Consider the following 12,715-nt stretch of genomic DNA (forward strand, 5'->3'; position numbering starts at 1 on the left):
TCGATTTTAATGTGTCACTACATACATCTGAGTGGGTTTGAATGATGACCATTCTGAGAATTTACTCATTATTTAATATGTATATATAAAGGATAAGTAATAGGAACTCATGTATGTAAAGATAGGCTTAAAACAGCCTTACTAGTTTAAAACACTCCTTAATAGATCTCTGGTGATTTTTTTCACATTTTCTAGGGTTTTACATGGTTTTATTCTACACTTGCTTCTTAATACGAGCTTTTTCTCCTGGCTGAATATATTTTTTTGTTACAGATGGTGCTGTTATTTTCCACTTAAGTTATATAACAGACTTTAAGGCAAATAGATAATTTCTTTACATGCAAATAATTCACGTCCAAATAATATGTGTCTATGTATAAAATTTTGCCAGTGTGCACATGCACATAAAATATTAAAATCCAGTACCATAGTAGGCTTTGACATGGAGATGTCAAGGTTATAATTCTGTAAACATCAGTTCTAAATTATTAATTTTTCAGAGATAAGGTGCAGGTTTGTGATTATTTACTTCACTCTTGGTTTTATTTATAATTTTTATGTATAATTTTTAGAAATACTATTTTCCTTGCCTAATGGCTATGGACATATGTGCTGACTTTCAAATTGCTACCTTGGAAAAATTATTTACAATAATGTCCTTCTTGTGAAACAGTAATATTTTCCATTGACCCGCTGAGAACATATTTGAATACTATTATGATAAATAAAAAGTTTCATTGACAAGTGCACGGGAAGCAAAGGTGTCTCAAGCAAAAAGATGGTAAAATAGTTGTCTGCAATTTGTTAAAATTATTTTCTGCCACTGTTTTTTTCCTGAAGTATTTAATGATCTAAGGCCTAGATTTAAAAAATATCCAATTTCCTATTAATTCAGTTTAAAAGGAAATTTTTTTACGTTAAAATGAAAATCAGCCAGAATATTGTGTCATCTTATCTTAACTTTAAAATTGATTCTGTAAGACATCCAAACATCCAATGTATTCTAGAGCATTAATTTTGTTAGCTTCATGGAATAGCGGAAACTCACTTCTCAATCCGTTTTCTAGATCGAAAACGTAATTCAGTAAGTTAAATTAGTGAACTGCAGGTCTCATGGATACAGACTACTAGCTGAAAAACATTAATATGCTTTTTTAAATTTAATTCATGCTGAGGAGTAAGAGGAAGGTGACTTAGCAGCTTTCAGTAATTTGAGAGTGTGTGTGTTACCTAAGTTAAGTTGAAGCTTTCACTGAGGTTGGAACTCCCTTTGCTATTCTTTTCATAGAAATACATCATTAAAAAAAATAAAGCTAACGATTCTTGTTTCAAGAATAATGAAAGATGTAGTGTTAAAATGAGTGTTATCCTAACTTTTTGAATGTAATTAAGGGATGAGCTGAAGGTGTTACATTACATTGTGTTGAAATGCAACCTGTTCTCTCTAATTCTGTAATGCAGATATTCAGCTCACACAAAATAACTTACTTAGTCAAGCATGAGTTTTTGGAGCAGAGTGAAGTTGTGTTCTCTTCTGTATGCATCATTTTTGTATATAGAAAAAGGGTATTCATGTTAAAGAAATTATTCTAGAAGTAATTTGTAATCATGTTGCCTTTGCTGCATATGTTTATTTCTAATGGATGTGAATTTCCAGTTCTGTTGATAATGGACTTTGTACAAAGACTTTTTTTTATAGCCTTGTTTGCAGCAGTCTTCTGATGTTGATATTTTTTTAACATACTTTCCACATAGCTTTTGTGATTGAAATACAGGAAACGCAGGGGGAGAAATACTATATAAAAAATTCACTTGTCAGAGGTGCCTCTATAGATGTTGAAGTTTATAAGAGTTATTCATGGAGCCTGGAACTGCCTGGAACAGAATTATGGTTTTAAGCAAGTAGTGGGGAAAAAAAAACCAACAAAAAACCCACAAAGTTAAAAAACCCCTCCAATTAACAAGACAAACAAATAAATAATAAAAAAAACCCTACAAAACCTCAACCAATCAACCAAAAATACCCCAAACAAAAAAACCCAACCAAAGCCCAGGCTATATTTCAAGTCTCAGCAATCTGGACAACAGAATTTTCAGTGGAACCTTGAGCCAAACCCTAAGCAACAACAACAGTATCAAAACCGCCCTCTCCTCCCACACCATCACCCTTCCACACTTCCATTAGCAAACCAAATGCCCTGTGGTCATATAAAGAAGTATCTTTGCAGTGAGGGAAGTCTGGCTTTTAAGAGAGTGTAAGATAAGAAGTTGTATGCAGACATTTCTGCTGAGAAAGTCATAGCTTGCTGCCACTTTTGCTGTTGGAAACTCTCAGAAGCCATTCTAGACAATTATTTCCTTCCTGAATGTGGAAACTTGAAACTCTGAAAATACTGGACACTACAAGGAAAACAAATGGGCAGAAGAAATGTAACCATAGAATCATAGAATAGTTAGGGTTGGAAAGGACCGTAAGATCATCTAGTTCCAGCCCCTCTGCCATGAACAGGGACATTTCACGCTAAATCCAAGACTCTGTCCAACTTGGCCTTGAACACCACCAGGGATGGAGCATTCACAACTTCCTTGAGCAACCCATTCCAGTGCCTCACCTTACATTGAAGAACTTCCTCCTTATATCCAATCTAAACTTCCCTATTTTAAGTTTTAACCCATTACCCCCTGTCCTGCCACTACAGTCCATAATGAAGAATCTCTCTCCAGCATCCTTATAGGCCCCCTTCAGATAATGGAATGCTTAGCTACATATTTTAGCTGTGATACTCTGTGCCTGGCAAAATCCGGGAGCAGATTCTCCTGGAAGGCACGCTAGGGCACATGAAAAAGAGCAAGGTGCTTGGTGACAGCCAGCATGGCTTTATTAGGGGAATATCCTGCCTGACCAATTTGGTGGCCTTCTATGATGGGGCTACAGAAGTGATGAACAGGGGTGGAGCAGTTGATGTCATCTACCTGGACTTGTGCAAAGCGTTCCACACTTTCCCACATGACTTCCTTGTCTCTAAATTGGAGTGTCATCAATTTGATAGGTGGACCACTCGGTGGATAAAGAACTGGCTGGATGGTTGCACTCAAAAGAGTTGTGGTCAATGGTTCAATGTCAGGCTGGAGACCAGTAACGAGTGGTGTCCCTCAGGGATTGGTGTTGGGACCGGTCTTGTTTAATGTCTTTGTCGCTGACATGGACAATGGAATTGAGTGTGCCCTCAGCAAGTTTGCCGATGACACCAAGCTATGTGGTTCTGTTGATATGCTGGAGGGAAGGAATGCCATCCAGAGGGACCTTGACACACTTGTGAGGTGGGCTGATGCCAACCTCATGAAGTTTAACCATGCCAAGTGCAAGGTCCTACACCTGGGTCAGAGCAATCCCAGGCAGAGCTACAGGTTGGGCAGAGAAGAGATTCAGAGCAGCCCTGCAGAGAAGGACCTGGGGGTGTTGGGACTGTAGTCACAGGACAAGGGGTAATGGGTTCAAACTTAAACAGCAGAGGTTTAGATTGGATATAAGGAAGAAATTCTTTACTGTGAGGGTGGTGAGGTACTGGAATGGGTTGCCCAGGGAGGTTGTGAATGCTCCATCCCCAGCAGTGTTCAAGAACAGGTTGGATGAATCCTTGGGTGATATGGTTTAGTGTGAGGTGTCCCTGCCTATGGCAGGGGGGTTGGAGCTAGATGATCTTAAGGTCCTTTCCAACCCTAACTATTCTATGATTCTACATACTCTACAATATTAGTATAGCTACAGAAAAAAAAAAAAACCAAACCTGAAGTAGTTTAAATAAATGTCACTTATACTTACTTGCAGTGTTTTTCTAAATTATGTAAGGTTGACTTGTGTATATATATGTCTCCTACTCCCTGTTTATTTTTGCTTCTTCAGTGTATCTGTTTTCACAGAATTTTCCATCATAATGTTTCTGCATGCCATGCAGAAGTTGGCTTGCTCTCTTGGTACTAAGGTGTTACCTTTCTGGTAAACAGAAACATACCAGTCTGTCTATCTCAGACTAAGTTCTTGGTTCGTTTGTGCATTTAATATGATTAAATAATGTGTCTAAAAAATCTGAGCTTGTAGTTAAATGCTAAAATCTAATTAATTCCATACAACTATAGGAGTACGTGCTTGGAACTTGAGGGACTACAGGATCGGTTGGACTAAACTTGAACTGCTTCTTGTACTTCCAGAGAGTTGCTCAGTGTTTCTGTTTCTGTTGGGGGAGGGTTAGGTGAACCACTTTCTGCAACTTATTTTCCATGAGTTACTGCTTTGCTAGAAGACCCATGGTCTTTTCAATCAAAACTGCTGATGTTCCACCAATATCTTATTTATTGCATTTTCTCTTTGGAGATTTCACCAGACATCCTTCATATGAAGAAATAAACTGCTTAAGTGAAGGTTACAAGCCTTGACAAGGGAGTACCTGTTTTAAGGCAAATTTGTTTGGTTTTGATCAAAATGACAGTGCTTATGTGTTTGACAGCTCTGTTGGTAAAGCAGATCGGATTTTTTTTCCCAGCCAAATAGTGAGCTTCTCACTACACCATGCCAGACTAAGGTAGATGCTAAAAAAGAATTTGTAGTAATGTTGAACACTCAGTGTTGTTTAGCAAGATTAAAGAAAATTAGCCTAGTTAGTTTGGGATTTTGGCTTTTTTGTAATTCTCCATTAAGAGGGAGGAGGTGCTATGCTATGCTTTTGTCAATAACATAGTAAAGTAGGCAAATCAGAAAATTGCTATACTCTTGCCTTTTAGCTAACTGTTCCAGGAGCTCTAAACCCTGTTTTTTATTAAGGAATAATAGTTGAAAATACAAACATAGAATTATTGAATGTGACTAATTATTTTTTTTCTTTTTATCTTGCAGCAACGCACCTCTTGCTTTTTCCTCCAAAGTATGTTATATTAAGTTTCGTGAAGCATCGAGTGTTGGTGTGGCCCAGCATCTAACTAACACGGTTTTTATTGACAGAGCTTTGATAGTTGTGCCCTGCGCAGAAGGTTGGTATTTTAGACATTTTCTGAAATGTTGTTCTTTTGTCAAGTCTGCTAGTTGTTTTAAGCTTTCCGTGTAAGCAGGTGGTGCTCGATTGGTGTTTTATTTCATTGCTTTTTAAAAAAAGTCTTGAAACAAAATTTAAAATGGAACAGAGATATGGAATTATATAGATTTAATTGCAATTTGGTATTAAAGAAGGTAGTTAAGTTAGGATAATTCAATTTATTACATATTTTGAGGGACAAGAAGGTAAATAATTTGCTTCAATATGGTTTGTGTTGGCAAGCTTATTCTCACACAGAGTTCTCACTGAAGTCAATGGAGCACTGAGAAGATTAGGCAATTTCCTGGCACTAGTAAATTGCAGTTTGGATTTTAATGTATCACCTTTGAAGTGGTGGGGTTTTTTGTTGGTTTTTTTTGTGTTTGTTTGTTTAGTTTTGTTGTTTTTTTGTTTTATGTTTGTTTTGTTGTGGTGTGAGTTTTGTTGTTTTTTAATTTGTTTGCTTGTCTGAGATCCTAATTACTTTTCATTTTTTTTAGACTGAATCCTGATTTTGTTTTGTAGACATGTCATATACATATTTAGCCATTTTAGATTGTTCTAATTTAAAATGCTTAGTATTCATAGTGATAATTACTGTTTGAATATAAATGTTTACCTGCTCTTTCAATTAAAAAAAAAGTCAGTTTTCTATCTTGTTATTGTGGAAAATACTACTTTGTGAGGCACAAAAAGGTTTTCTTATATATGCTGGTACTCCTTTTTTGGTTTTAGCTCTCTCTTAAAAAAAGTGCAATGATCTGTAGAGAATGCTTCCACCGTAAAGTGTTTTTAAAACTCTTAATAAAATAAAATGCTTGGTGAATACTAGATTTACGAGTGTTCCTTTAACTAGCTTTGAGGTTATATTTTTACAGGTATGTTGAATACGAGGTAATTTGTAATGTTTGTATAATGTCCCAGATTAGAATACAGTTATATGAAGCATGGTCCTATGGAAGGCATGTTGCTGGAGTTAGGCAGGGCGCCATTGACTTCATTGGGATCATTGTGGAACTGAGCACCCTCTGTTTGGTTCTGGGCTTTTTGACTCTTCAGAAACATTCCAGCTGGTGGAGTGAACCTAATTTCACTTTGAACATGGTAGCTGTTTTGTCATGAACAGCAATGTTAGGAATGATTGAACCAGAAGCCATTTCTGGACCATGGAAGTCCAGAAATACCTTCTATAAACATAACTTTTCTAACTGAAGGAGTTGGGGTTTGGTTCAATAAATACTGTTAACTTCTTGGAGTTTGTTAACAGTGGTCCCAGAGTACCATATTTTGGCATGCTTGCCACGTCATCTGGATGGTATGAGATTCGGTGTTGCTGTTGTCATGGTCTGGGATGTTCCTAGCAAACTCTGACAAGTTTACAAGTAGACTGTCTTAAGTACTTTCAGTAAAGGCTATAATAACCTGCGATATACTGTCTGTCCTGGTAGTCCTCTTAGTAGGGGCATATGGCATGTATATTTGTCTTTGTGAAGCTTAGATTTTTTTAGTTGCTTTCATATCTTGTTTCAGGGGCTTTTTGATTTTATTTTTTGAATTTATTCTTAAACCGCAAAGACGATACTGCTGTATCCACTTGAAGCTCTGTAGAGGCTAATGGAACTAGAGTCATTATTGTTAAAAAATTTCCCCTAAATAATTGACTACAAATTATTTAGGATCTTAGTTTTACAAATCATTGAAAAGGCCTTAACACTGGTTCAGTACTGCCAGAGAGGAGTGATTGCCACCTAATGAATGAACAACACTTCCTGGTGGTTTTCTTGTGATGACATCACTGCCTGATGTGATATGGCAACAGGCAGGTAAAGCTATGTTTTCCTGTGTCTCTTGATAGTAGACAATGAATGGAAAGAGAATGAAATCAAAGTTCTGGCTAATCTTGTTTCAGCCCCATTTTTAACTGACTTATTAGGCATTCCTGAGAAAATGTATTGTAGAATGATTGAGACTGTTCAAAATGATTTGGGACCCCACAGAGATGTATGCATAATTGGGTGAACAAGTGATTGAGTTGAGAGGTCAAATTTTTTTTAATGTCAAAATGGTGTTTTCATGTAGCTTTATAACAGAATCACTAATTTTAAAGATGTGAATTTGTATAGGTATAACTTTCTGAGGAATATATTTTGTGGAGTAAGTATGGCTTTGGAGAGGATAAAGTAAGATTTTCGATTTACTGTGTATTATGTGATGAGTAATAGCCAGTAGACTGCATCATGGGCTTTGAAAGTAATGATGGCTGTATTCTACCAGGAGTTAAAATTACATCCTTGGCCAACAGTGCCAGTATTAAAACCTTTCATGTGCCAAGTTGAGCATAGGGAAGTGGTAAAAGGGGACTCTGAAAACCTAGTTTTAAAACTCAGAATAAAATCTGAAATTTGAAGTGTATTTAAACAGTGGTAAATTGAGGGAGTATGAGGAGGTAATCACTACACAATGAAAACAATGTTAACTTGTGATATTTAATAAACAATTTGGCAAAAATGCAGTTGTAAATGAGGTAACATTATTAAGCTGTCAGAATATGACTTAGGTGTGTATGAATGGGTAGGTTTTTCTTTAAACATTATTCTTTGAGAACACAAAGGTTGAAAGATAAACAAAGATGCCACCCTAATCATTCTAAATTTTATGTCCACATTATCTGGTAGATGGATTTTGACTATTAATTTGGTTTTGTATGTTTTCTCTGTGTGATATTTGTGCATTATTAGATGACTAGACTGGCCAAGGCAGACCTGTTACACTTGCCTGAGTTAGGCATTGTTTGCCATGCCACTAAACCTGCCGCCAAGTGAAACCTTCATGGGGGAAATGAGATCGAAGTCTGGCCTGCTGAAGATGGACGCCCTGTCTCTGTTTTTATTTTATTTTGATTTCTTTCCTTTGTTTCTTTTTATTTTGATTTTGTCCCTTTTTCTTTTTTTTTTTTCTTCTTTTGTTTTGTTTTGTTCTGTTCTGTTAAATCTCTTTCCCTTGTACTTGTGAACTGGTACTTCAGTTCTGTAAAATGGTGTTTTGTAAAGGGTTCACAGTGTTTCATTTTGAAGTTGACCTGAAGCTGCTTATGAATGGTGGATGGTATACACAGAATTTAGAGCAAGATTTATGTTGTGAATTACAGGTAAATTTGATTTGGAGTATGTTTAAGCATCTGAATTCAACAGATCAACACATTGTGTCAGGATCCAGGAACAGTGAAAAATCCGTTGTAAAATTCATTCATATGTTGTACTTCACGAGTTTATCTTGGAAAAGAGTAGATAAAACTCATACTTCTGGAGAAATTAATTTTATGAAGCAGAGTCATGATCTTTCTGTGCTCTTTTTCCCCTTAGCAGAGTAGTTTTAGGTTGCACAGTCTGTTTAGAAGAAGGCTTACTGTTTATGAATATGAACAGTTTAATTAGTTCTGAAATTGAACTTTCATGAATATTGAATGCCATGAAATACTTGTTTGCTTCTGATGAAACCTTGCTCCAGTGAGGTCAGTGGCAGTAAGATTTCATCCTTTTGTTTTTGTAATTTCCAGAAAAAAACTGTTTACCACTCATAAGTACAAATGCAGCCTGAAGTTTTGGTTGGAATGTGTTATGTGAGGCACATTGTCTTTCAACACTGTTATTTGTGGGAAGATTGAATCAGTTCTTTGTGTGTGTATGTATGTGTATATTGCACTTTGACATGCTACAGTGCTGGTGATTTCAATAAGAGTTTTTTTTTTTTAAAGAACGAAAGCAGAAGTGTCTTCTTGGTCATCTCACAATCTCACAAACCCCAGCAATTGATGCTGGAGTGATTGAGAAAGTTCTTGTCTGTAAATGATGTTCTTGTAAAATGGAAGTGGCAGACCAGGTGGTGTGTCTAGTCCTCAGGCATGGCTCTTCCCAGCCTGCTGCATAGGAATTGGTTGGTTTCACTCTGGTAATGCACCAGGCTGTGCAGTGCAGCTGGAAAGAGCTTTGTTTAGTGATCTCTGTTGGATTTAGCTGTGGCAGTTGAGGTAATTGCCAGTAGGTGTAATCTCTTTAATCACTGCTGCTAAATCCAATAAGGGTCATGAACTGGATCACACAGAAATTATTTGTAAATCTGCATTTTTCACTGATTTAAAATAGCAGGAAAAATAACAATTTCTTTAATTACATTTAGAGTAGATTTGAACTGTAAGTATTTTTAAAACAACCTTATTTTAGAAGCAGTTAGGGGAGGGAGGGGGGAACAAGCCATGTAGTTTCAGTACAAAGAGTAGGAAATTAATTTCTTCTGAGCACTTGGAAGGGAATAAAAGTACTATGATTAGTACTTAATTAACACGGATACTTCTGTTCAGTATTTAGCAAAACGGATTGCAGTATGGACAAGGATGACTAGGGCTCTTGAGCACTTTGATACAAAAATGTAACAATTGTAACTAGTATTTAAGACAGCTGTACCTTTCCTAGGAAGCCTAAGGTGTGTTTAGGCAATGCAGAGCTAATTTATATCTGCTTCCAGATTCCTGTGCAGATGAAGAATCAATAAATAAATCATAATAGAAACCATATTTCCTAAACACAAGAACTTCCAGGAAACGTTTTTAAGGATGTATAAATATGGCATATTTATTTATTCTGTTTCCCTTACCAGAAAATAAATATCTTTACCCCATTTTCATTCAGCTTTTAAATACTGTGAGTTTAAAAACAAAACAGTTATTCTTAAACTAAAATGTCCTAATTTGCTGTGTCATAACCCACGTTTTGTTGTATCTTTGTGGACTTGTATTCCTTTATTGTAAGTAAATTCATGGAGATAAAACTCTTGAATTTAAACCCTGTAACAAGTGAGGTTATTTGGCCTCACATACTAATTTGTTGTGGGTTTGTTTTGTTGGGATTTTTTTTAACTATGTAGAGAAAAGGGAAGTATATTTGCAAGATACTTCAGGTTTTCTTTTTTTTTCTCCCCCCACAAGACTGAGTTTAATTTCTACAGATTTTTTTGACAGTTTGGCCTGGTCTTAAGATGTAGAGAAGGATCTTTTGAGAAGGTGGTATCTTTGAATATTCAGGCAGATTTTCAGGGTTCTGTCTTTAAACATGGGTACTTTATGATTCTTGAATTAATACACTTTTTTTTTTTTTGTGACATGGAACTGACCAACTAGATTTTGGTACATTATGAAGGGCCAAAGTATTCTGGAAATAATGGTGCTAACTTTACAACTTAGATATGCATGTTTTTAATTCTTTGAACTGCTGTAATGGTGCACTTAACCAAAAGTAGTTACTTGAGCAACATGAGTAATGCCAATTACCTCTGTAAGATGAACAATATACTTAAAGCTTAGGCTTGTATTTAGGTACCTATCTGAACTTGGTTCATTGTCTCTTATGTGTCTAACTCAGTTCCTACTTAAAAGGGCTAAATGCCTAAACATCTCTTAAATTTATTTGATTAAGTATATATTGAATTGGCTGTATGTAAGCACATACTTAAATTAGGCATATACTTATGTGCATTACTGGACAAGGATCTAAATTAGAATGCAGACACACCACTTCAGGAGCCATTTCCACCATTGGATTTACTTGATCCATGTCTGTTGGTCCTGTAGAAACCTGCATGAGTATCCAGTGAATTGCAAGATGGTAGTTATTCAGGATAAGGTCTGGTTCATTTATCATTTGAAAGCGCTTAAATATTAAGATTTTCAGAAGAACTAGTATGTAATTCTATGCCTAACTTGCATGCACAGCTGCTGGAACTATATTCGAAAGCCTGTTAGTGAGCTACATAATAGGCAGGATGTACAGCGAAGTACCTGATACTCATGAGCAGTCAGGCAGATCATGTACACCTCTTGTTGCATGTCTGACTTCAAAATGAGACCTGTAAAGAGTGCTGAACATTGTGATGATGAGCCAGATTCATGCATGGGTTTTGTTTTCTTGGGGTTTTTTGTTTGTTTTTTTTTAAGCCCTGGAAATTGTTATTGCACAGTTAATTATTAAGTGCTAATAATTTTCCTATTTTTCTCCTTTTGATAGCAAAATCAAGTGGTTTGTTACATGTTAAGGAACAAGGTGCCTCAAAATTTAACATAAATGTAAATAGGAAGCATGAGAAAAAATGGGTATTGTTGTTTTTAATTTTCTATTCCACCCATGCTACATACACATTAAGTTTCATTTAGATTTGTTTTGTCTTTTGGTGACACTCAACTGTAACCCAGTCCTTGTTGCAGATCAGTAGAACAGGTTTCCTTATTTTAATTTTTTTTAAAGTAGATGTTTCCTCTGGAGTCTATAGGAACTTGTATGGCTAAAGCAGCGCAGTGTTTTGAAACTTACCTTGTATTTTGCTTTTTTATAAGAACATGTGTATACTAATTTTTAAACCCTGAAGGTGGGGGTTTTACAGTTTAAATATACACAGTTTGAACCAAAGCAGTAAAAGCCACTGGTGCAGTATTTGTATATACCTTGACTTTTAAAAGAATGTTTAAATAAAAGCATTTACTTTAATAAAATGCATACCAAAGGGCTCAGTTGGATAGCATATATACAATTATGCCAGCAATTTTGAATAGATCATAGGTATCTACTATAATTAGAACTTTTCTGTAGTTTTACTGTTTAGTGTTTGATGTTTGTGTCAGTTTAAATCCCTTTGCATTTCAAATTTAATATGTACATATAATTGTAGTCATTTTTTAACTATTAAATCTTGATTTTTGAAGTTTTGGGATCATTTAGCAGTCTAATTGTGGCCAATGTTGAATGAAACTTCCGTTTAATTCAGATTAGATACTACGTAAACTTCTAGCATGATGGGGCAGAATAATCCGGATGAAATAGTGGAAAATTGATATTTTGGGAAAATACAGCTTGCTTAGCTGATCAGTTGTGATTTTTTTCAATCTCAATAAATTTAAATCTTATTTATCAGAGTTTCGGGTAAACTGAGGTGAACTAGAATGTGAGACGGTACCAGAGGAGTTTTTTTCTTCCCTTCCCTCCTCCACCTTCAACTTCACTTGTAATATGTATTGAGTGGAGTCACGGTAGTTTAGTAGTAATTTTTTTATTGTTCTTTTATTTTTACATCCAAAGTAGGTGTCACCAGAGGAATTAAAAGTAACAAAAAAAGCTCAAACAACAAAACAAAACCACAAATTTCAATTAGCACATACTTTGGTTTTTCTTTTTATTTTTGTTTTACTGGTTTGGTTATTTGCCATTTCTGGGGATTAAACTTTAAAAAATGTTCTTCTTTTCTGTATCTGATGTTCTGTGTGCTATTAGTGATGCAGCCAACACGAACGGTTGTCATGTGTAAAACAACTTTCGATCACCGCGAAAACACCGCCCTGGGAAAGCGTCCATGCTTGATATCGTTTGGTTCATGAACATTAAGTTTCCAGTACAGGTGACCCATAGCTCAAAGTGTTAAATAATTGTATACATTATTCAGTTTTAAAAATAATCATTAATGAGATTGCTAGTCTTTGAAGTTTTGCTCACTTTTGTTTTTCCTAGTAGAGGCAGGGTAAAAGGAAAAACTTAAGTTCTTATTTGTTTCTTTGTAAGGATCTGGTAGATAGATTCATTGTTATTTATTACATTTTTAAATACAAGGGT

The 12,715-nt window shown here is 35.6% G+C and overlaps 1 protein-coding gene across 2 annotated transcripts in view; it reads left to right on the forward strand.

Moving 5' to 3' along the window:
* Nucleotides 1-12,715, forward strand: part of SREK1 (splicing regulatory glutamic acid and lysine rich protein 1) — a 35,912-nt gene that overhangs the window by 1,365 nt on the left and 21,832 nt on the right. Inside the window, exon 2 of one of the 2 annotated variants that reach the window (XM_005151902.4) lies at nt 4,892-5,025. In XM_005151902.4, the coding sequence (XP_005151959.1) occupies nt 4,892-5,025 (134 nt within the window). Of the gene's footprint in view, nt 1-4,891; nt 5,026-11,468; nt 12,504-12,715 lie in introns of those variants that run through there. The other variant, XM_031051506.2, reaches the window with a different exon arrangement.

This window comes from Melopsittacus undulatus, chromosome Z (assembly GCF_012275295.1).
Source record: "Melopsittacus undulatus isolate bMelUnd1 chromosome Z, bMelUnd1.mat.Z, whole genome shotgun sequence".
NCBI lineage: Eukaryota > Metazoa > Chordata > Aves > Psittaciformes > Psittaculidae > Melopsittacus > Melopsittacus undulatus.